Source organism: Acinonyx jubatus, chromosome E4 (assembly GCF_027475565.1).
Source record: "Acinonyx jubatus isolate Ajub_Pintada_27869175 chromosome E4, VMU_Ajub_asm_v1.0, whole genome shotgun sequence".
In the NCBI taxonomy this organism is placed as follows: domain Eukaryota; kingdom Metazoa; phylum Chordata; class Mammalia; order Carnivora; family Felidae; genus Acinonyx; species Acinonyx jubatus.
The window spans coordinates 59171712-59197075 of NC_069395.1; the positions used below are offsets into that span (position 1 = coordinate 59171712).

At 37.1% G+C, this 25364-nt stretch overlaps 1 protein-coding gene across 2 annotated transcripts in view; it reads left to right on the forward strand.

Moving 5' to 3' along the window:
- The window catches only part of FMN2 (formin 2), a 393129-nt gene that overhangs the window by 136060 nt on the left and 231705 nt on the right, over positions 1 to 25364 (forward strand). For both annotated transcript variants that reach the window (XM_027046367.2, XM_053209733.1), the window contains exons 6-7: positions 5803 to 7556; positions 9164 to 9308. In XM_027046367.2, the coding sequence (XP_026902168.2) occupies positions 5803 to 7556; positions 9164 to 9308 (1899 nt within the window). The remainder of the gene's footprint in view (positions 1 to 5802; positions 7557 to 9163; positions 9309 to 25364) is intronic.

The window sequence follows — 25364 nt, forward strand, 5'->3', positions numbered from 1 at the left end:
GTCTACAGGTGTTGTAACTTGCCAGTAACATAGCCTTAGAATTTAGCAGAACTTGAAAATCTGAATGATAGAAAATAAATTACATATCTCGTATCAACATTTACAAAATAAATTATCACAGTGTTAACTTACCAATATCTATTTTTATATTCTAGGCTCTCAAAGTATCTTGCTTACATTATAAACATCATAAAGTTTCAAAGACGAAGTGAATTAACTTTTCAGCAAAAGCTTTACTTGAGTGTATCTTGGCTTCCTTTTTGACAGTTTTAGCCTTAATGTTACATTAATGTTTCTTTTTCTGGGAATCATAATCTTGTAATCAGAAAAAAAATTTGGTGAACATTTTATTTTTTAATGGAAGCTTGTATTTTGTGATATGCAAGTGTTCAAACAATTTATAAGAACTAACCATCACCACCCACGTATAAGATTGTACAGGAATGGAAGAATTTTGGCTAATGTATTGTATAAAATTGTTCAGCCAAAGTGGATGGCAGACTTTACCACTTATAATGGTTTAAGGGATTGAAGTAATATTTTTTTTTGAAGTAATACTTTAAAATACAAACTATCTCAACATTGGTAATATATAAGGTATATTACATACTGTGTTGAATAACTAAAATAGATTTGTTATCTTTCTTCCATTTATAAGGATGTACCCATTATTTGGATTCTTTAAAAAATTATAAAGATCACTTTTTTCTATTCTCCTTTAAAAAATTGTTTATTTTAATTTTTAATAGAACAATTAACATTGGGTAAAGGGTCACACAATTACTGGAAATGCTGTTTTTTTTGAAAAGTGTAGAAGTCTAAAGATAATAGAAAGTACATTTTACCATTGTCAAATCCTTTGAGGATCTGATAGGCCTCTATCTAGCTGTACCCTGAAGAGACGGAAGATTAAGTACCAGGCACAAGACACGAGGGAACAAGCTTTCAACTTGAGGACGTTCCATGGACCACAGAGTGCCTGGAAGGCTCTTAGAGAGTAAATCTGAGCTTTGTGGGTGGGCTCTGAAAGGACTTTTGCTTAAATAGCCAGAGAATACACAGCATTTTTTTCTTGATGATAACTATTACTTACCATGTGAATTTCTTTATAAATCTTTTTAAAAAATACAAAATATGACCCAAATAGAAACTAACTCTTACTGCTGACAGGCAACACAGCCTTCTCTAAATAGCTCTACAGAGAATTGGTACTCTCTGAGAGCCCACCAGCCCTTGACTGATAGTCCTGGATAAGGAAGGCCAGATAAGATTCTTTGAAGAATCTTAGCTGAATTCAGAACCAAAAATCTTACATACATTTGGCTACTCTGTAAGTATAGATGGCTGGCCTTATTTTACAGGTTAATCAGTTAAGGTTTGAGATGAGCTTAATTGCTGTTTCCTGGAATGGAATAAGAGGATTGTAACATTGATTTGGGCTGGGATTTTGCAGGTTAAAATAGGGTCATAGAGGGGAATCAGGATTTTAGCAACTTGGTTTTTGGTTCTCTCTACATTGGGAATAATGTAAGAAGCAGACAGTGTCTCTCTACAGCTTTTTTTTTTTCCTGTTCTCCATCTGTAATAATTATCTCTACAGAATAGTTCTCTACACAAATGTCAGCCTTTTGTTTTTGCAGTCTGTTTGCTCTCATCTTCATGAATTCTTTGACTTCACCACCTTCTTGGTACCATAAGCCTAGCATTGCCATATTTACTGTAAAGTCAGTTTGGAGTTTTATTTCCTTGTCTATTTCCTCTGCTGTTTCCCCATTCTAATTCATACTGTGTCTCACATTTGAAAACCTGTGAACCTTATGGAGTGTGCCAGTTCCTCAGTTTCTCATCTTTTTATTATCCAGATGCCCTCAACTACCATTTTGTTTAAAGAATAAGTAGATTACACAACAGAACAATGTACTCTAACAAATTGACTACTTATAGAATTAAGTCCAACCCCAAATCTATCCCCATTTAACACAGACTACCTATTATTATCTACCATGCTTTAGTTTGGGCAATGTCATTTTACCAATGATTTGTAGATATTTTAAGCCACATGATGCAAATACAGTATAAGGTGAAATTGTTGCTCTTATAGAATCCTGTGCTCCCTGACTTCAGGGAAGGAGATAGAGAACCTGAATCATATGAAAAGTGATTGATTAATGAGCACCTGACAGAGTTAGTTAATTTGGTAAGGATGACAACTGACATACATGTTTAAAAAGATTATTTTGCATTATAGAGTATTGTCAGAGGCCACTGGGGAAAATGATGAATTTCTCACACACTGTAAAAAATGAAAATCTTTTCATAAAAGATGTCATCTATCATGGCATCATATACTTTAGTCAGAAAGTTTGTATAGTAGAAAATTAACAGTTGAGTAATTTTAATTCTAATAATTTGTTCATGCTTACAGTTAGGCTAAAAAATAGTTTTAGAGGAGTGCCTGGGTGGCTCAGTAGGTTAAGTGTCGGACCCTTGATTTTGGCTTAAGTCATGATCTCATGGTTCATGACTTCAAGCCCCACGTCAGGCTCTACATCAACAGCATGGTGCCTATTTGGGATTCTTTCTCCTTCTCTCTCTGCCCCTCCGCTGCTCACTCACACCCTCTCTCTCTCTCTCTCAAAGTAAATAAATAAACATTTAAAAAATCATTTTAGAAATAAGAATATTGTTGCTTTATTTTTTACTTCATTTTTTTAGGAAGAGAACCTTTTTTCCACAATTAAAAAAACCTTTTTATTTGCATTTATTTTATGCTGAATTTATTCCTAGTCTATACATTTTTATTTCGTCATTTTCTTCTGGGATTTCTTTCTTTCTTTCCTGCGCAATCTCCTCTTCTGGTTTAGAACCATTTGTTCTTTTCCAGTAAGGATCATTTTAATGTGGCATTAGGAGCTCATGTATTGGTTAATCTGACTGTGAGTTATGTAAATCTGGTAGTCTGTGTTTGGGGGCTTTTGATTATATGGATTGCTCAATGACCCAATAATCTACATCTAAACCCTTAAGTTCAGCATCACTGTCTGCATTTTAATCATGTGCAGCAAAAATTCAGCACTCTTTTTGGGCCACTGACCCTGTGTCCAGACCTACTATTTGGCCTGGGCATACCTACCAACTACACCATTGTAACTATGGAATAGCACCCACTGGTTTTGTAAAGTGATGTCTTTCACATATTTAGTGGATTTTTCCATATGCATACCCTTGATGGTCTGTATGGTTTCACTAGTGTTCTTAAAGTGAACATGAAGATTTGAACCTTTTGATTTGCATGATGTTGTTGGGCATTCTGGGACAAGTGAATAGTGAACCATATTTGGAGATCACCTCAGGCTGCTTACTGGAAGAACCTTTTTTTCCCCTCTGTATTTTATCCTGAAGTATTGGTACATGGTTATATCAGTCAGGCTTTACTGAGGAACCAGAAACCATACGAGATATATTAAACAGAAGGGCTTCCTGTACACAGTTAAGTTTTTCATGGAACGATTAGAAAGTTTGAAAGATCTGCTTCTAGGCTGAAATTTTTCAAAGGAGTCATATATAAATGGTATACCAGGGAAGCTAAAACCTTTGAAGCCACCATTGGAAACTGGAAAGTAGACAGTGGAACATTCTTTCAGAGCAGCTTCCAGTTAGCAGATCTTGATCACTAACAGAACAGTTAAGGACACTTGGAGTTGGCTCCTATCATTCTGCTTTCTAAATCTCTGTGTATCTGCATCTAATTGGATGAACCTAACTGCAAAGGAATCTGTAAATGTAGTTTTTCTTCCCACTTCTGCACGTAGAAGGAGAAGGTGCTGGAGCTTGGGAGAGTCAATCCAAGTAACTGCCAAATTGTCTTGATTCCATTTAAGAAGTCTTTTTCTGCTGCCCGTATAAATAATTAGAAAGGATAAAAATCTCAGGAATCCTTACAGCCACGGGTACTATGATCTTCTATGATCATTGTCTTTGAGTGTTGTGTTGGACTAGTTGGCTTGTAAATGTGAGAGCATAAATCTGTGTAGAAAGAAGTGTAATACTTGCTATCGTGCTAGGCTGTTATGATTTAGGATCAGTTTCTCTTCCTTTTCTTCCTCTTATTTCTCTTCCTTCTCCTTCACATCCTTTACTTTTATATCGCTTTCATTATGTTCCTTCCCCAGGTTAGGGAAGTTTTCAGGTATGATTTCTTCAAATTAATTTTCTGCCCCCCTCCCTTTTCTCTCTTCTTTTGGGACTCTTATAATACAAATGTTATCACATTTGATGGAATCACTGAGTTCCCTGAGTCTATTCTTGTATTCCATAAATCTATCTTTCTTTTGTTCAGCCTCTTTATTTTCCATTTATTTTACCTTCTATATCACTTACTCATTCCTGCGCTGCTTCCATCCTTGTGTTTTTACATCCGGTCTGTTTCAAATCTTGGTTATTGCATTTTTTCATTACTGACTTTTTTTTAACTCTTTTATCTCTGTGGTAAGGGGCTCTTTGAAGTCTCCCATTCTTTTCTCAAGCCCACTGAGTATCTGTATGATTGTTCCTTTTTAAATTCTCCATCAGGCTTATTACTTATATCTGTTTCAATTAGATTTCTGACTGTGACCTCCATTTAGGCATTTTGTTTAACTCTGTCTTCTGTGTGTTAAAAAACCCTGTTATGTTTCTGGCTCCTGAGAATAATGGCTTTATGAAGAAGAGGTCATATCGTGCTTTCATTATAATCAAATCTACAATGAAAAAAAGCTGGCCTTGGTAATAACATTTAAGAATTGAATTTAGAAACCTTTTCCAGAATTTACTTCTTGTGTGCCTTTTATCACCTAACCTTTTTATATGGTCATCATAAAAAAATGGGAAAATGAGAACACTACTAAGTTATCAGGATAACTTAAAAAACATTTACTGATGCTTTAAGGTCACTTTTAAGGTTACACTAGAGAAATGAAAATAATCTATACATTTTACTAATCCAGGTAACACTTTCTGAAATGTCTTTGGTAAAATATTAAAATTAAAGTAAACATGATATAAGTGAAATGACACATATGCATATGGATGTGAAAGCTATTTCACATAATTTTATTGGAGATTCTTTCAGTGGGTTACCTTTAAAAAGGTAGCGATGACTTTTAAAACTGAGGATTTAAAATGTCTTTAGGGAACATCTTAATAGCAAATATTATTTGGGAAGGTATAAGAGGAGCCTGTCTAGGAAATAAACTGGTTTTTCACTCAGAATTTTTTTCCCTATTTTCACTGGTCTACTTGTCTTCAATGACCATTTAAAGATTAGACAAACAATGACCTTTGGACTTTATGGTGATATGTGTAAACCACTTTGAAGTCCAAGCGTGAAAAGGACAAGATACATAGAAATACTAATAGTATCTCTCTGTGAAGGGATCCTTCTGGAATTATTACAACAAACAAATATATTTTACAACTTTTAAAAATTATTTTAGTATTTAAATAGTTTTTGGTCCTTATTATATGTGTGTATATATATATATATTTATTTTTGTATATGTATGTATGTATATATATGCATATATATACATACATATATATGTTTATTTTTAAGAGAGTACAAGTGGGGGAGGGGCAGAGAGAGGGGGACGGAAGAACTGAAGCAGGCTCTGCACTGACAGCAGCGAGCTCGACATGGGGCTTGAACTCATGAACCGTGACATCATGACCTGAGCTGAAGTTGGGCGTTTAACTGACTAAGCCACCCAGGTGCCCCAAGTCCTTATTTTCTATTTAACTATGTCTGTCTTTGTTGTCCCTCAGGAAGCTTTTGACATGAAGTCTGAAGGGCAGGCAACTGTAATTCAGCAGCTGGAACAGACCATTGAGGATCTGAGGACCAAAATAGCTGAACTGGAGAAGGGGTATCCTGCCCTGGACGTGGAGATGGCCAGAGGCCGTCATGGGGCTCAGAATGGAAGCGCGCCCTTAGAAGATGTCTGTCTTGAAGCTCTCAGGTTAGGAGAAAAGGATGTACGTCATCAAAGGATTTTACAGGCAAAGTCAATCCAGACATCCCCGACAGAAGAGGGTGGGATACCAATACTGCCTTCTGTGAATACACTGCCAGAGTGTCCTCACCACCCACCTGGGGCTGAAAGTGGAGACTCACCTGTGCCGTCCTCACCTTCCGGACCTCAGACAAAATTCTGTTCGGAGATTTCTTTGATTGTGTCTCCAAGGCGAATATCAGTACAGCTCGACACACATCAGCCCACGTTGCCTCCACCATCTCCATCCCTCCTGAAGTCTGACAGTCAAAGACAGTCCGGGTCACAGCCTTCCCATCCTTCTCTTCATACTGAGTTTGAAACCAGCCATGAACACTCTGTTTTCTCTTCCTTTGAAAACAGCCATAACATCCAACCCTCACCACCTCTGCCTTGCACAGAGTCTTCCAGTTCCATGCCTGGTGTAGGCATGGCAGCTCCCCCACCTCCCCTTCTCCCTGGCACAACCAGACCTGTTGTTCCCAGTATAGCCATCCCTCCACCTCCTCCTCTGCCTGGTACAGAAATGTTACCGCCCCCTCCTCCACCTTTGCCTGATGAGGGAATACCTCTTCCCCCTCCTCTTCCTGTAGTGGAGATACCTCCTCCCCCTCCTCTGCCAGGTGAGGGAATACCTCCTCCCCCTCCTCTGCCAGGTGAGGGAATACCTCCTCCCCCTCCTCTGCCAGGTGAGGGAATACCTCCTCCCCCTCCTCTGCCAGGTGAGGGAATACCTCCTCCCCCTCCTCTGCCAGGTGTGGGAATACCTCCTCCCCCTCCTCTGCCAGGTGTGGGAATACCTCCTCCCCCTCCTCTGCCAGGTGTGGGAATACCTCCTCCCCCTCCTCTTCCCGGTGTGGGAATACCACCTCCCCCCCCTCTTCCCGGAGTGGGAATACCCCCTCCCCCCCCTCTTCCCGGAGTGGGAATACCCCCTCCCCCTCCTCTTCCCGGTGTGGGAATACCCCCTCCCCCTCCTCTTCCCGGAGTGGGAATACCCCCTCCTCCCCCTCTTCCCGGAGTGGGAATACCTCCTCCCCCGCCTCTTCCCGGAGTGGGAATACCTCCTCCTCCCCCTCTTCCCGGAGTGGGAATACCTCCTCCCCCGCCTCTTCCCGGAGTGGGAATACCTCCTCCCCCGCCTCTTCCTGGAGTGGGAATACCTCCTCCCCCTCTCCTGCCAGGTGAAGGAATACCTCCTCCCCCTCCTCTGCCTGGAGTTGGGGTTCCTCCACCTCCTCCTTTGCCAGGTATGGGGATTCCACCTGTTCCAGCTGCCCTGCCAACTTCTGGAACAGGCATTCCCCCACCCCCTCTGCTTCCTGGATCAGGCCCTCCACTCCCCCCTCAAGTTGGAAGTAGCACTTTATCAGCACCACAAGTGTGTGGTTTTCTTCCTCCTCCATTGCCAGCTGGCTTGTTTGGATTAGGGCTGAACCAAGACAGAGGGAGTAGGAAACAGCCAGTAGAGCCTTGTCGGCCCATGAAGCCTCTGTATTGGACGAGAATTCAACTGCATAGTAAAAGGTAACATGAATTGGAGCTCATCTTTGCACAGTTTGTCAACAGGAGGGAGCATTTACCTTTAAAACTCTTGGGGAAATTACAATTTAGTGTATTTTTAAGTACTGCTCTGAAACTTATCTGTAGGTTTTTATGTTAATATTTACTGAAGCAATCTGTTATTTCAAATTTTAGACTTTTCTCAAAAGTATCAAAGGTATAAAACAAATGATATATGTGTATCAATGTATAAGATGTACAGATGTCTATCTGTATAGTTATTGATCAATCTTATAAAGATGGAAAGATATATTTTTCTTAGCATACATGCTCTATTGCCTCGTTCCAGAACCTCACTCTAGCAAATAGCTTATAAATATAAATCAAATCCTTAAAAGACATACTGACTGTTGAGGATATTTTTTGCATTCTTTTGAAGGCACAGTCTTGTGTTACTGTTCCCTTTTGTTTGCAGTAGTCTTTCTCTTCAAAGATGTGCTATGCAAAAATACACATATCCACACCCATGTGTGAAATAATTTAGTTTTGAGAATTTCCTGACATTTATATAGAGAGTTTGTGACACAATGTGGTCATAAAGTCATACTTGGGAATGATATTTATAAAAGAATACTTCCCACCATGTATGCTGTTGGCATATTACTTATCCATGCATAGTCTATAGTTGACGTCCCTTGATCCCTGGGACAGTGCTATGACACATGGGTGAGGAATGTGCTCGCGGGGGACAAACCATACTCTTTAAACTTTACTGGCCTTCCTTTTTTTCTAACTTTCCATGATCCCTTGAATTTTTTTTTTAATTTTTGTATGATGTGGCATGCATTTAGAATAGGATCTTTCCAGGCCTCGTTCTCATTTGTTATACAATTTTCTCATCACTGAATCACATTAGGGGAGAAGAATCTACATAGTTTGACTACTTCTAAATTTGCAGCTCATTCTTTCTGTAATTTCCATGTTACTTATATATGCTGAGGCATCATGTCAAACTGTGACCCAAGCTCATTTTATCCAGATACATTATAAGAAGTTATTTTGTTGTGTTGTTCCTTTGTTTCAAAAAATAGATCTACCCTTTTTAGGTGGTATGACATGAATCTACAGTCACTAAAGTCAGATAACAGTGGGTGATGGAAGTGGGCGGGAGATGGAGGGTACCACCTTGGATCATAAAATAATTTCTTTTTTAACCCGTGCATAGTTCACAAAGCTGATGAGTCAGGTTTGAATTGTGAGATAGCAAATATTTCTTGCCTTCATAGCTTATACTCAGAGGAGTTTTGCTTCTATGTTTTTATACAGTGACTTGATAACTAAGAATTCCTGGAAAGTATTTTTTTCTAGGCAAAGGTTTCATTCTATATTGATGGCATTTTAACTTTCTTATCAAGTTGATAAAACAAATGTTAGTCTTAAAGAAAAAGTATTCTTTCCTATCACCTTCCTCTTGCCCTCGTTTCCATCTCCTCTTCCCTTCCTTCCAGACTTCCTCTCATGTTTTTTTCTCTTCTGCCCTTCTTTCCTTCTCTTCATTTTTGTTTATATTCACGACAATATCTTGTAGTTTGGTTTGATGACTGTTTCATTGGTCTTTTGCTTAACTTTAGAGACTCCAGTGCTTCACTTATTTGGGAAAAAATTGAAGAGCCATCCATAGATTGTCATGAATTTGAGGAATTGTTTTCTAAAACTGCCATGAAGGAGAGGAAGAAACCTATTTCTGACACTATCACAAAGACCAAGGCTAAACAAGTGAGTATTTGTGTGTTTTCTGAGATTGGGCAGTATTTTGGGCATGAGTATGAAATTTCATTAGAAAAAAAAAAAATGAAACTGTTTTCTGGGCTGTATAACCTCCATAGTCCTTAACCAGATAGAAGTTAGAATTTTAGAACATGTAATTAAGTAAAATTATGCCAAACAGAACAGCAAATAATTGTTTCCACCAAGTGACAATGTCCTGACTATTTTAATTTTAGCCTTGTGATACATACTTCCGAAATTTCAGCTATTGATTATTTCCAGAATTAGTTGTCTAGAAATAAGTTGTTAATTGATTGCAATTCATCTGAGCACTAGTATGGATGGAAACAAAAGTAAAAGTGGGCAAAGAAAAACAAGTAAGCAAGAAGTCTAGTCCTTAGTAATCTATATAATGCATTTTGTGGTATTTTGTGGAATTGACACTCTTTAGAATCAAGTTAAACAATCACACTGTACTTGACATATGGAAGGATGCCTTACATATAGTACCAGCATCTCCATTCTTTGTTAGAGCCTTTGATCTATACTGTGATACCTGGATTGGACAAAGAAAGAATAGTACATTTGGAGAAAAACATTTCAAAGAAATATTTCCCAACTGGTCCACCCAGTGGACTTGATCATGAAATTTCTTGTCATTCAGGAAATCATAGTAAAATTCCACAGTAATAAGCCCCATATAGAAGGTATTGCTAGCTGTCCATGTTTCACCCTAAAATGGGGAAATGGCTACATTTCTTAATTTTTCTGGTTGGGGGGTTGAATGCATGGATGCAAGAGAATGGTGAGCAGCTCAGTCCTGGGAGGCAGTGAGAGAGAGGTGAGACCCCAAGCCCCCAGTGTTCTCCTGGACCATTCTCCCCAGATAAGTAGCAACCAATGGGGTGATTCCTTGAATTTTTGCCCCTGACCTGGAAGTCGTAGCTAAAAGTATGACCCAGAGTTGTAGCTAAAAGTATGATCCATTGATACTTATTTCAGATCAAATAACTCCCACCATATGGATACTGCCAAATCCAGCCAGGGGAGGATAGATTTGAATGGCACAGCTTGACCCCCGGGACCTCTAGCTGAGTGATAAGCAGGCTCACTGCAGGCTTTTCTATTATTCTGAAAATGATGCGTACCTAAACATTATGCAGCTGAGGTTTTCAGAATCATTTATTGCAGTACAAATGGCCTCTGGTGACCTTAGGTCAAGGACTATGGTAAATTGGACAATAGCTGGCATATTGTAGGCACTGAATAAATATTTGCTTAAAAGTAAACCAGCTGACCATGGGAGGAGGACTTCATAATCAGAGACTATGCCTAATAATGATTAAAAAACAGAAAATCATTCATCTTATAGTAATCAGTATGGCCAAGGTGACAGTACTAAGGGGAATAAAGCAAATGGAAAACCACATTTTCTCTGACAGAGGTAAATGTTAAGAAAAACTCTTTTCACAGTACATTTGCATATAGCACACTTAGGCTGAATCATACCTCTTCTGTGGATTCTTATGGACTGTGTCAGAGATGGGAAAACTGGGCAAGGAATATGGGTAGAGAGTGTCTGTGTGTGTGTGTGTGTGTGTGTGTGTGTGTGTATGTGTATATATATATATATATATATACACACACACATATATACGTATATATGTATGTATATATATATATATATATATATATATATATATATATACACATACACACACACACACACACACACGTACACATATGTATCAAGGACAATGAGGCAGCCAGGATTGTCATTTGATGGTGGGCAGATGTGACATGGGATGTTTCTTGTCTAGGGAAGGTATACTCAGAAAGGCAAACAATGTCTTCTCTATCTTTCATCACCACTTTTTTTCCACTGAATGAACATAGATAAGGAAGATACTTCATACATTACCAGAGACTTTAGGATTTCATACTTATTTGACGTAATTCTTCAGTTTTTGGCTAACTGAAATAAGATTTATGTGTAAATCATCAAAAATTCACAAATTCAACTAGTTTGCCTGAGATGCACTGTGCACAACACCAGTTCATCTGCATTGAACATCATCTCAGCATGATCACCTTACTCTGTCATTAAGACATTTCATAAACTATGGGTAAGAGACTTTGCCAATGTCATAATTTGCACTTATTGACTGTGATGCTACTGTTGACTTTAACTCCAAACAGGGTTAATGGAAAAGTCTCCATTATGACTCCTGATAACCTTGCTCAGCATCTCCTTGGTCTAGGTCTTGGTATTGAGCTCTGCACTTCAGGTCTGGTTTTGAAGGGATAAGGTTTTTGTTTTTTCCCTCTCCCTCTCCCTCTCCCTCTCCCTCTCCCTCTCCCTCTCCCTCTCCCTCTCCCTCTCCCTCTCCCTGTCCCTCTCCCTGTCCCTCTCCCTTCCCTTCCCTTCCCTTCCCTTCCCTTCCCTTCCCTTCCCTTCCCTTCCCCTCCCTATGTATGTTGGAGAGAGAAAAATCCTCAATGTGATATATTTCTGAAGAAACCTTGTTTTATTTTACTTTGTTGTATTTGGAAGAAAAATAGATTCATTTCATCTCCTTGAGACAATTAAAATTTTGTTTAAGGAAATATATTTTCAGGATGTATGCAAATAGTTCCCCTTTTTATGGGAAATGTATACTGATTGTATGTGCAGACATTTTGGTACCTCATGATTCATGTCCAGTGTAATGAATAGCCTTTAATGCTCTGGCATATGTTTATGGAGGTATTTCAAGCAATTCTTCTTATATACAATGGAAGCTAGAAGTTCTGTTTTTCTTTAAATATTTAAAAATAGCCAAATAATTTTTCTGTGATCTGTCTTCTTCTTGAAAGCAAGACTGTGGTCAAATGCACTGGTATTTAATGAAGTGCCTGTGCTGTTTTTACTCTTTCAGAGAGACATTTTCAGCGTGAGAGTAGAAGATCCCTTAGCTGGGCTCGTTGCTGTTTGGCATGAGGAGAAAGAGGGCTACTTTCTGGACACCTAGTCTAGTAGTAATGATGAATATCTTGCATTTCTAAAACCTTTTTCCTCCCAGGAACCTAAAACAAAACCTTTCTTTTTTTTTTGTGGAATATATATATATATATATATATATATATATATATATTTCTGTGGTGACTTCTTTATTCTTTATTTTGAAGTATTTAAAACATAAGATTAGCTGAGAAGGTATATGTGAGTTTATCAGACCATGATCTGACATTCTTCTTCAGTGAGTGTGACACGTATACATCACAATTAAATCTCAGTCTGCCAACAGAACAGCAATAACCCTGTTTCCTACGGTATCAGGAGGAAAGTAGAAACAAGTTTTCATGAGGCTTGTGTTTAAATGCTGATACGCATACACACTTGCCCATTTTTTAAGGAATGCTCTAGAACTAGCAAACATTTAGCCCAATCTCCTGTGTATTGCTGGGGTAATCCAAGGAATTTTAATGTTGATAATGATCTTAAGACACCTCAGGATCTTCTATGTTCCACTGAAGATTAAGTTTATCCTGAGTTTAGGAGCAGAAAAGTGAGAATTGACAGTAAGAGCTGCTTCAAAAAAGAGGTTTCTAGTTAATCCTGTGTCAAACAAGGTCATAAACAAATACACTTGGTAAACGTGGTAACAATTGGAGCAACAACAGTAGTAATAATCATAGTGGTAGTTAGGACAACAACAAGAATTCTGGAAGCCACAAGGCACACTGTGCTTTATTTATCATGTGCCAGTCATTGTTTTTAGCATTCTCCTTATATTAATTCATTTAATCCTCCTTGTTCTATGAGGTAGACCTCATTATCACCAGTATATGGTACAGAAAACTGAGGTATAGAGGGCCTAAATAATGTTTCCAGGCTAGTAAGGGGCAGAGCTCAGGTTCAAGCTCCATTAATCTGACTCCAGAGCCTGAGAGCTTAATCACTTGGTAATAAGTATGGGTGTGAAGTAGTTTTTGTAAGTTTCAGTATACTTTTATATGGAAACCAGAATAGATATTTTAGAAAATAGTAATTTGAATGTGTATTGATTTTTCTATATGCTCACTATTAAATGACTAGTTGCATTTATGAAATTGTATGTGAAGATACTTTTAAAGCCTTTTACATATGCTAACAGATTTTGACAAGTACATAAACTACAATGCCACTGAACATGACATTTGCCCAATTAAATAAAAGTTTATCTGAGAGACGAAAACTTTAGACATATAAGCTTCTGTAAACAGTAAAAATGAGGGCATTTGCTTGTGCAGCATTTAAGTACTGGTTGGAAGTCTATAGCCACAGTGGTTAAACGTCACCAAATGTCAAGTGATGATACTTCTGATTCACTCCATGACACAAAAAGGAACCATCTCTGTAAAATATGCCTTAAGTCAATGAAGTCTAATCATACTTAAAAAGTCCGTAAAGGAACATGCTATCCATAATGGAAATTTAAACACAGAAGTTAACAAGAGTGAATAAGAAGAATCTGTGTTATTTTTTAAATACATAGCTGACATTTGTTTAATCATTCAATGCAACACAAACAAATGTCTTTCTGGGTTTCTTCTATTTATCAGATTAAAATGCTCTGCTCAGAGAATGGGAGAGAAAAACAAGTCATGATAGTTAAATATTTGTTGGGCTTTAGCCTCTGGAAGTACGATTAGAAAAATAGTTAAATCTGCTACTTATTATAAGGGGAGGTAGTAACAGGATTTGTTAGAATTCCCATTTAATTACAGATATAAATGGTAAAGAGTTAGACATTTGGTATTCTGTTCAATCTTTCCATTGTGTTTGCTGACCTACCCTCTTTTAAGGCTTTATGTATGTGTGTTATAAAAACCCATAATAACAATGGGAAAAGAAGCATTCATTATTCAGATGTTCTTATATGGGAGTGTATGATGTCATGCTGCTAAGCATTCTTACATGAAACAGTAATGGCTGTTATAAGGCTTCTTTCTACCATGTTGAGGCATTGAGGAAAAGTGTATGCTATACTTCAGATATTGTCTGCTGTAGTAATAGTGATCCACATGAAAAGGGAAAAGGGGGTATGTATTTTACTCCTGAATCTCTAATAATTCCAAATAATGTAAATAATCTCTGTTTATTGCAAATGTTTTATCGTTATTATTGGATATTTCAGTGTAGGCTCAGTGATAATCTGAGTAGTAGAAATTTAGTTTTTTGTATTGGTGTGAATTTTTCCTATTATAGCTGGCAAAGGGTGTGTTTTGGTTGATTTGGACAGTTATATTGGTCATCTAGACTGAAGACCTAAAATAATGTCTGAAACACAAAATATCTTACAATAAAACAATTTAGATTTGTTTTGGGGATACATAGTAAACATTTGGTACTTTGTTACTTGTAACATAACATCTGTTTTTAATAGAATACATTCCTATTGCAAGCCTTAAAATGTATTTACATAGAAAACCACATCAAAATACAGAGCTATAATTAGACAAACATAGGTTTTGTGGAATCTGGATTTGTTTTAGATGTTGAAAGATTTATTATTTTTTGAAGATGTTATTCCCATAACTATTTGTAGAGCATACCCAATCAATTCAAAGAATGCAAAAATAATAACCTCTATTTTTAAATTTTCTTTCAGCCAAAAAATTGTTTTTATAGTTCTAAGTAAATGGCAGACACACACACACACACACACACACACACACACGCACGCACGCACACACACACAAAACAAAACAAAACAAAACACAAAACAACCAGTGGCATACTAAAAAGGAAATATAATTAGGCTAATGGTCCCAACTTTGCTAGATTATGTATTAGGAAAATTATGTTTGATTAATAACAAATTGAACTTGTACAAAATCTAATCATCATACTGTAAGTTAATTCTTTTGGACTTTATTTTGATATACTATGATGATAATAAGTTTCTTTGCACTAGATGTAGAAGAAAGGGGTATTGATATTTAATGGCTGAGATGTCCTGTTTATCAAAATCCATAGGCATTGAAGAAGCAGTTGTTTGGAAAATTCATTTGCAACTCATTACCTTATTATGATTATCTATGAAAACTGAAAAGTCATCCTTGCAAAAGTAAGGAAAGCTTTTTGGTCATTTACAGAGTCTAAATTCTATAATTTGGAGCAGGTGATGGGGGAGCATTTCTCAGTACTGCTAATATAGAGTGGAACAACATTGCAGACAGCCAGGGAAAATTTAGAGAGGAAACACCAGTTACTTTCAGTGCTGCACCACTTTCTTGGCCTGAGGAGAGCAGGGTTTATCCGTTTCAGCAGGGAATGCGGTAAAGAAGAGAGGCTCCCAGGCCAGGGAGTTTCTCTGGTGGGCTCATTTATTACTGTCTCCCTGAGGGACAGTATTAAGTAATTCACGTGACTAAATTTGAATCACTCTTCAAGTTTCATACCGTATACTCTAAAATAGTAAGTACTGTAGGTGATCAGGAGGGCTGAACAGAGCATGCTGGCTGGATTTAGTATGAGGCTGTGTGGAAGAGATGAGACTTGAAGTGGCCCTTGAATTTATTTTGTTTAGATATGTAGAGAGAATTAAGGGATGATTTTTGAAAATAACACTGCAAACAAAGATTTCCTTGAACCTTATTTAAAGCCATCAGTCAGGTGTTTTGGCACTCTTCTATGTGTGGGAACTCCTGTCTGACAGTTTCAGGAATGTGGATGCAGGTTATTGATACTTGTTTCCCTTAGCTCAGTATGTTTCCTTCCCATCCTCCTGGCAAAAGTCTTTAGGCTTGTCTTAGACATAAGAGTGACAATGGAATTTCACAAATTAGACCTGACGTTGATTTTTGCTGTTTTGGTGCTACATCGTGGACTGTATGTCTCTTTACCATGGACAGCAACTGTCCATGCACCTGATTTGACTTACACAGTTACAATTACAATAGCTCCTACCTTTTGTCTGTGGGAAGTGTTGCAGGTGACACAAGTCTGTTCACACTGTACTTTTAGTGTGATCTGAGCTGAAAAATGTTTATGATTATCTGAGGACACAAGTATCAGGCTTAAAGGAAAAAATAAAGTTCTTATTCATATCTCTATTTTGTATTCAAAACTTTTTTGTTGTTGTTTCATCTGGAATATAAATTTGTTTCTTTTTCAAAATCATGTTTATAAGGAAGATTTCTAACACTTCTGCTTTTATTTTGTTACGTTAGTATATGAAATTTTAGAAGTACTGAATTATAACTAGAAATTATCTGAAGTATTACTTTGCAAATTTTATTGGAGGTGGGCCTCCTAGATCAACAGAACAGGGAGTTTGGTGAGTCCTCTTTCCAGAAAAACAGCAATTAACTGTGAAAACTACAACAAAAATATTCATTTAAAGTCTCTGGCAGTTGGTCTAAGGGTACAAAGGAAATAGAGAAACAATCATTCAAGAAAATGTACCAAGACTCAAGAATAGTGAGAGTCTGTGGCTTTTGAGCCATGACCCACTCCATCACCAGCCACCCTAACTCTATGTTATGGAATCTTACCCAAGGCCTATAAAGCTGAGAAGACCAAGGTCTCTCTCCCTTAGGTTATGGTTTTACTTTAGGAGAGCCAGGATTCTGGCATTCCTAATTTGCCCAGTCCCCTGTTGCAGAAGCTCTAGTCCAGGCAACTATGGAGAGCAAAGGAAAGAGGAAGCCCAGAAGGGCCCTCTAGGAATCAAAGTTAACTCTGAGTCAGGAAGGCTGTGCACCTGTGCCAGGCTGTATCTGCTCAGGAGGAGTCAAGCAAGATATGGGATACCATGGAAGCATTCTCTAAACCTCATACAGTGTCAACAAAATCAGTCATTCCTGAAAGTCTGGGAGGTGTGTGCATGCCCAAGGCCACACCCTCTCAGAAGCAGTTAGAGAAAATCCAAGTTACTACCTCCTTCGTGGCTGAATGTGAGAAAAGTTGCATAAACTCTGAACTGTATAGTAGCCTCCAGGGCATGCACCCCACTCCCCCACACAATGGTTAAAGGTAAAACTCTTAAGTGGTTAGGGGACTTCAGCGTAATCTTCGGCAATGGCTCAACCCACCCAGGGATGACTCCTAGGTAAGTCAGGGCAAAAGATAAAATAATGGGGGAAGAATGTGTGCAAGAATATCAGATTGCACACTGTTGCAGATGTAATTCATGGAACCAGTCAAGCCAAAATAAACAAATAAGCAAAAAATAAACAAGCCAACAATAAAAACGAATCCTGGAGCAGGGAATGGGAAATCAATATCCAGAGTTGCTACAGTATATTATCTGAAATGTCCAGTTTTCAACAACTGTATGAGAACCACAAAGATGTCACAAAGTATCACCTATATGCAGGAAAACAAACAGGCAGTAGAAACATTATTCAGAGGCCCAGATAGCACATTTAACATTCATAGACTTCAGTTTTTTTTAATGTTTATGTTATTTTTGAGAGAGACAGAGCACGAGCAGGGGAGAGGCAGAGAGAGGGAGACACAGAATCTGAAGCAGGCTGAAGGCTCTGAGGTGTCAGCACAGAGCCTTCCGTGGGGCTTGAACTCATGAACCGTGACCTGAGCTGAAGTCAGACGCCCAACTGACAGCCACCCAGGTGCCCCTTTTATTTAAAAAAATTTTTTTAAACATACATAAACTTCAGATCATTCATGCTAAATATCTTCAAAGAACTAAGGGAAACTGTTTCTAAGAAGTAAAGGAAGGTATGATGACAATGTTTCATCAATTTGAGAATGACAATAGAGAGACATTATTAAAAAAAATTGAAGTTGAAAAGTATAATAATCAAAATGGAAAAAAAAACCACTGTGTAGTTTAACAAGTGATTTGTGGTAGCAGAAAAACAAAACAGAACAATCAGCAACCTTTAAGGTAAATCAATAGAGACTATGTAGTCTGAAGAACAGAGAAAAAAACAAGTGGGGAAAAAAAAGACAGAACCTCAGAATAATGTGGAACACCTTTAAGTGACCAACATCAATGAAATGTACCAAAAGGAGAGGAGAAAGAGAAAGGTATAGAAAAATATTTGAAGGGGCGCCTGGGTGGCGCAGTCGGTTAAGCGTCCGACTTCAGCCAGGTCCCGATCTCGCGGTCCGGGAGTTCGAGCCCCGCGTCAGGCTCTGGGCTGATGGCTCAGAGTCTGGAGCCTGTTTCTGATTCTGTGTCTCCCTCTCTCTCTGCCCCTCCCCCGTTCATGCTCTGTCTCTCTCTGTCCCAAAAATAAATAAACGTTGGAAAAAAAAAATATTTGAAGATGTGTCCAGAAATTTGATGAAAAGCATTAATAAACACATCCAAGTTCGGTGAATGTCAAGTAGTAAACACCAGGTGATCTACACCCTGACACATCTTATTCAAAACATTGAGAGCCAAAGATAAAGAGAAAAATCTTGAAAGCAGTAAGAGAAAAACAACTCCTCACACACAAGGAAATTTCATTAATAACAGCAGATGAATAGAAACAAAGTTGTATTGGAGTAAGGAAATGATACTAGGTGAAGTCAAAGTTACAGAAAGAAATGAACGATGAAGGCTAAATAGGAAGGTTAATTCATAACGAGTATGAATATATACTTCTCTCCTGTCAGCTTCTTTAAAGGTATAAGATTATATATACTAGTAATTTATAACAATTTGTATCATGTATAAAACACATGTGCACACAGTATATATAACAGTGATAGTGTAAAAGGGTGAGAAGTGAATGGAGCTATAAGAGGAGTAAAGTTTCTATGTTTTGGAATTAGGTCAGTATACATCTAAAGTAGATTCTGATAAATTAAGGATATATTGTAAGCCCTAGAGCAACCACTAAGAAAACTGAAATATCAAATAAATTCACAAAAGAAGTTAGATATCCAATTACTCCATGTAATACAAAAGTAGGTAATAAAAAAAGAATAGAGGAACAAAAAGGACAGATATATATTTAAAAAATGAAAAATGGCAGATGTAAATTCAATCATATTGATAATAACATTAAATGTGAATGAATTAAACAATCCATTAAAAAGGCAGATGTCAGATTGCCTAAAAATAATCCAAGTATGTATTGTGTTACTAGAGGAACACTTTAGATTCAAAGATATAAATAAGTCGAAAGCAAAAAAGATAGAACAACCTTAAACAACCATAAAAAAGCTGGAGTAGCCATACCGATATCAGATAAAATAGACTTAAAAAATTACTTGAGATAAAGAAGGACATTCCTTCTAATAAAAGCTTAATCTATCAGGAAGGTACAATAATTATAAACATACATGCACATAATAGTAATATCCCAAAATACATGAGGAACAAACTGACAATTAAAGGAAGAAATAAATATCATTTGGAGATTTCAATAGCCCACTTTTAATGATGGATAGAAGGTAAGGAGTAGATCAGCAAGGATGGAAAAGACTTCAACAACCACATAAACAAACTAGACTTGACATCTGTGGAACATAAACTCAATAGCAGCAGAAAACACATATTTCTCAAAGTATGTATAGAACATTCTCTGGGATGGACCATACACAAAGTCCACAAAACAAGCCTTCATAAATTTGAGATTGAAGCCTTAACAAATTTTAAACTGTTGAAAAAGTATTTTTCTGGTCGCAGTGGAATTAAATTAGCAATAAGTAACAAAGAAATTTGAGGAAATTTGCATGTATGTCTAGGTTAAACAACATGTTCCCAAATAATAAGTGCTTCAAATAAGGAAACACAAGAAAAATTAGAAAATACTTTGAAATGACTATTAGTGAAATCATAACATACTAAAACTTATTGTTTGCAACTAGAGCAGTGCTCAGAGAAATTTATGGCTGTAAATACCTATCTTGAAAAAACCTAAACCCAATCATCTCAACTTTCACCTTAAGAAACAGAAAGAAGGGAGTAATAAACACTAGGGTGGAAATAATGATTAAAAGAATATGAAAAAATAGAGAAAATCAACAAAGCAGAAGCTGGTTCTGTGAGGTTAAGAGAACCAAAACGCCTTTACTTGATTGACCAAGAAGAAAGACCAGGATGTCCCTTCTCCCCACTTCTGCTTCACAATATCCTGAAGGTTCTAGTTTAGGTAATTAGGTAAGAAAAAGAAACAAATGGCGTTCAGATTGGAATGAAAGAGGTAAAATTCTCTTTACAGATAACATCTCTAATATAAAATATCCAAAAGGAATCCACTAAAAAATGATTAGAACTAACGGGAATTCAGTGAGACTGCACAAGATACAAAATCATTAGAGAAAAACCAATTCTATTTCTAGGCACTAGCAATTTACATTGTGAAAATGTAATTAGGAAAACAATTCCCTTTACAATAGCATCAAAAAAGTAAAATGCTTAGTATAAATTTAACAAAAGGAGTGCAAGACTTCTACACTGAAAACTAGAAAACATTGTGGAAGGGAAGTAAAGAAGATCTTAATAAATGTAACAGCATGCCATGTTCATAGATCGGAGGACTCAGTAGTCACCTGTAGATTCAACACAATGTCTAACAATTTTTTGTTTTTTTGTTTTTCGGAAATTGGCAGGCTGATCTTGAAAATTTATTTGCAAACACCAGGGGCCCAAGATAATCAAAATAATCTAAAAAAATAAAGTTGGAGGACTCACAGTTCCTGATTTCAAAGTTATTACAAAGATATTAATTAAGGTGGTGTGGTACTCTCAGATGGATAGACATGTTGGTCAGTGGAATAGAAGTAAGAGTCCAAAAATAAATCCTAGCATTTAGGGTTTGATTTTTGACAGTGTGGTGCCAAAACATTTCAAGGGCAAAGGAAGTATTTTCAACAAATGGTGCTCAGAGAACCAGATATTCACATGAAAAAAAAAATAAAGTTGAACCTTCACCTGATACCATGAGCAAAAATTAACTCAAAATGTATCATAGGCTTGAATGTAAGACCTAAACTATAAAATTCGGAAGAAAACATAGGAGTCCTTATGACTTCTAAAGTACATGTGACAAAAGAAAAAAATAGATAAATTATACAACATGAAGATGAACAATATTCGTGCTGCAAACAATGCTATCAAGAAAATAAAAAAGGCTCACAAATTAGAAAATATTTGCAAATCATATATCTGATAAGCAAATCATATATCTGTATGTATAACGAACTCTTCCAAAGGATGTGAATAGATCTTTCTGCAAAGATATACCACTGGCCAATATGTGTGTGAAAGGCTGCTCAATGTCATTGGCAATAGGGAAGTGAAAAAGCATCGTGTAACACCACTTTACATGTGTAGTAGGACGGCTAAGAAAGACCATAAAATGTGTGATGAGGAGGTGGAGAAATTGGAGCTCTTACACACTACTGGCAGGAATATAAAAGTGGTGTAGCCATTTGGATTTCAATAACAATTCAAGTCTTAATCCACTAATTCATATATTCACCAGCAAAATTCTATTTTCCGTATATTCACCAGTAAATTCTATTTTTCATAAGAGAGTACATATTTTTTCTGGTACCTCTAGTTACCCATTAAATAATAATAATATCAGATTATAATTTTGTGGCTACATAATATTTTATCAAGGTCAGAAAACTTCTAAGGCAAAACTTTTTCCCCCTAAAATATATTGTCAAAAGTGTAAGCTGTTTTTAACTTTAAGAAAATATAGTTTTACTAGGCAAAAATCGATTAACATCTGAAGAGAAATGTATAGATTTTCTCTTTGCTTTTGATGAAGAGGCTAGAGATATATGGACTGTGATTTTCTCTTCAGGAGTATAGGCCCTGGGAATATAATTAAACCAGTTTTGAAACCTACTGTGCTTCAGTGAATGCTCTTGGACAGAATCACCAGACTCCCCCAGGGGATAGATTTTAGTGTTTCTGATGGTGATGTCTGCTGTTAGTTTAACTTTGACTATAGACTGGTTTATTGCTTGTTTCATGAAAACTTTCAATAACTTTTCTTCCCTCAAGTCCTCATGTATGAAAGAAGATTAAATGCAAAATTTAAGAACCTCTGTGTTTTTAACTTACGTTTTCAACAGACATATGCTGCAGCAGAGATTTGCATTATTGAAGCTAAATTTTTTCAATAATTTTTTAAATTAATTTCTTTTTTATTTTTGAGAGAGAGAGAGAGAGAGAGAGAGAGCGAGCGAGCAGGGAAGGGGCAGAGAGAGAGGAGGACACAAAATCCAAAGCAGGCTGCAGACTCCAAACTGCACAGAGCCTGTCACCGGGCTCAAACTCATGAACCGCGAGATCATGACCGGAGCTGAAGGCAGCCACCCAGGTGCCCCTGAAGCTAAATTTATGTGGGTAAATTAAAATTGGCCCATGCTGGCACTCTTCAGCTTGCTCGCGCTCTCTCTCTCTCTCTCTCTCTCTCTCTCTCTCTCTCGCTCTTGCTCTCTCGTCCTCTCTCTCATATGCAGTGACGTGATATTTGAGGCCAACTTGGGATTCGGCATCTCTTACTTACCCTTTACACACAGGTAGAGAGTAAAACCCAAAAACTATTGATTTCTTGGTGACATAGTTAATGATGCCCCCACAGAACATGAAGGACTTAATTTGCTACTAATTATGGTGCCATTGTAATGTTTATTCATGTTTAGCCATAAAGCAAAAAATGACGTTTGGTGTTTTTATTGAATTGTTTTATATGGAGTTGTGCCAGGGTTAAAAGTGAATGAAATGCCTATCCTTTCATAATTGACAAATTTTAACTAGTGTAGGGAAAGTGACTTACAAATATCAAGTTTTAGAAAACAGGAAACTACTCTATTATAAACCTTGCTACCTAAAACTAATTGGAAAATAAAATGAGAGTAGAAGAACTTGAAATGAGAGCAAGAAAGACACAGGAGAAATACCTGAAGTTAGCTAAGGCTTAGCAGAGCATGTAAGTAGTTTCTTCCCTCATTTTTTCTTTATAGTCATAAAAATCATTATTTTCAGATGAATGTTAATCAGGAATGTAGGCAAGGTTTTTCTTTAATTGATCCATATGGCAATCTTTATGTGTGGTTTCGTGTATTTCTCCACATGGATTCTAATGTCATTAAGCCTTTTCACAAACCATAAACAGGTCATTCTTTATAGTTCTTAGCTCTAATATGCTACAAAATAACTTTTTAAAATTTCATACTTTTCTATGTAATCTCAATGTTTTTACTTGTGGCCGCTTTTACCAAGGTTTTGTGCACTTCAATCAATTACTGTTACAAGTAAAACTTTTCATAATTAGGATGGAATTTCTCCCACTTTTCTCTAGTGCCAAAAAATAAAACCAATGTGTCCTTCAAGCAGCACTAGAAGCTAGAAATTGAGTTGAGATCCATTGGAAACTGCATGCCTTTTAAGTTACCAGCCTTTCTTTTATGGCCTCCATAGGCACAGGGCCCCATAAAAATTGGCTTTCAGATTTTCCTCATCCTTTGAACTGGCAAGGAAAGTCAAAATAATATATTTTTTAATATTTTTATTTTAATTCCAGAGTAGTTCACATACAGTGTTATATTAGTTTCAGGTGGACACCATAGCAACTTGACAATTCCATGCTTCACAACAAGTGCCCTCCTCATTGGAGGAGGGCAAATGGGTAAAACCTCATTTGTTTTACCCATCCTCTAGCCCCTGCTCCCCTCTGGCAACCATCGCTTGTTCTCTACAGTTAAGAATCTGTTTCATGGTTTGTCTCCCCCTCTCTTTTTTTCCTTCGTTTGTTTGGTTTGTTTCTAAATTCCACATATGAGTGAAATCATGGTATTTGTCTTTTTCTGCCTTATTTCACTTAGTGTTACACTGTCTAGCTCTACTATCCATGTTGTTGCAAATGGCAAGAATTTCATTCTTTTTCATGGCTAATATTCCATGATGTAATATATTATATGCTATATATTATACACTACACACACACACACACACACACACACACACACACACACACACATCTTCCTTATCCATCCATCTATTGATGGACACTTCAGCTGCTTCCATAGTTTGGCCATTGTAAATAAAGCTACCATAAACATAGAGATGCATGCATCCTGTTGAATTAGTGTCCTTGTATTTTTTGGTAAATACTCAGTAGTGCAATTTCTGGATCATAGGATAGTTCTATTTTTAACTTCTTAAGGAAATTCCACACTCTTTTCCACAGTGGCTGCACCAGTTTGCATTCCCATCAACAGTGCAAGATAGTTCTTTTCCTCCACATTCTCAGCAACACTTGTTGTTTCTTGTGTTTTTTATTTTACCCACTCTGACAGGTGTGAGGTGATGTCTATTATAATTTTGATTCGCATTTCCCTGATGATAAGTAATATTGAACACCTTTTCATGTGTCTGTTGGCCATCTGGATGTCCTCTCTGGAGAAATGTCTGATCGTGTCTTCTGCCCATTTTAAAATTGGGTTATTTGTTTTTTGGGTGTCAAATTGTAGACGTTCTTTATATAATTAGGATACTAACCCTTTATCAAAGGTGTCATTGCAAATATCTTCTCCCATTCAGTAGGTTGCCTTTTAGTTTTGTTGATGGTTTTCTTTGCTATGCAAAGATGTATTTTGATGTAGTCCCGAGAGTTTATTTTTGGTTTTCTTTCCTTTGCCTCGGGACACCTATATAGAAAAATGTTGCTATAGGCAATATCAGAAAAATTCCTGCTTGTGCTCTCTTCCAGGATTTGTATAGTTTCAGGTCTCACATTTAGGTCTTTAATTCATTTTGATTTCATTTTTGTGTATGGTGAAAGTAAGTGGTCAAGTTTCATTCTTTTTTTTTTTCTTTTTAATTTTTTTTTTAATGTTTATTTATTTTTGAGACAGAGACAGACAGAGCATGAACAGGGGAGGGTCAGAGAGAGAGGGAGACACAGAATCCGAAGCAGGCTCCAGGCTCCGAGCTGTCAGCACAGAGCCCGACGCGGGGCTCGAACTCACGGAGTGTGAGATCGTGACCTGAGCCGAAGTCGGCCACTTAACCGACTGAGCCACCCAGGCGCCCCCAAGTTTCATTCTTTTGCATGTAGCTGTCCAGTTTTCCGAACACCATTAGTTAAAGAGACTGTCTGTCTTTTACTCTT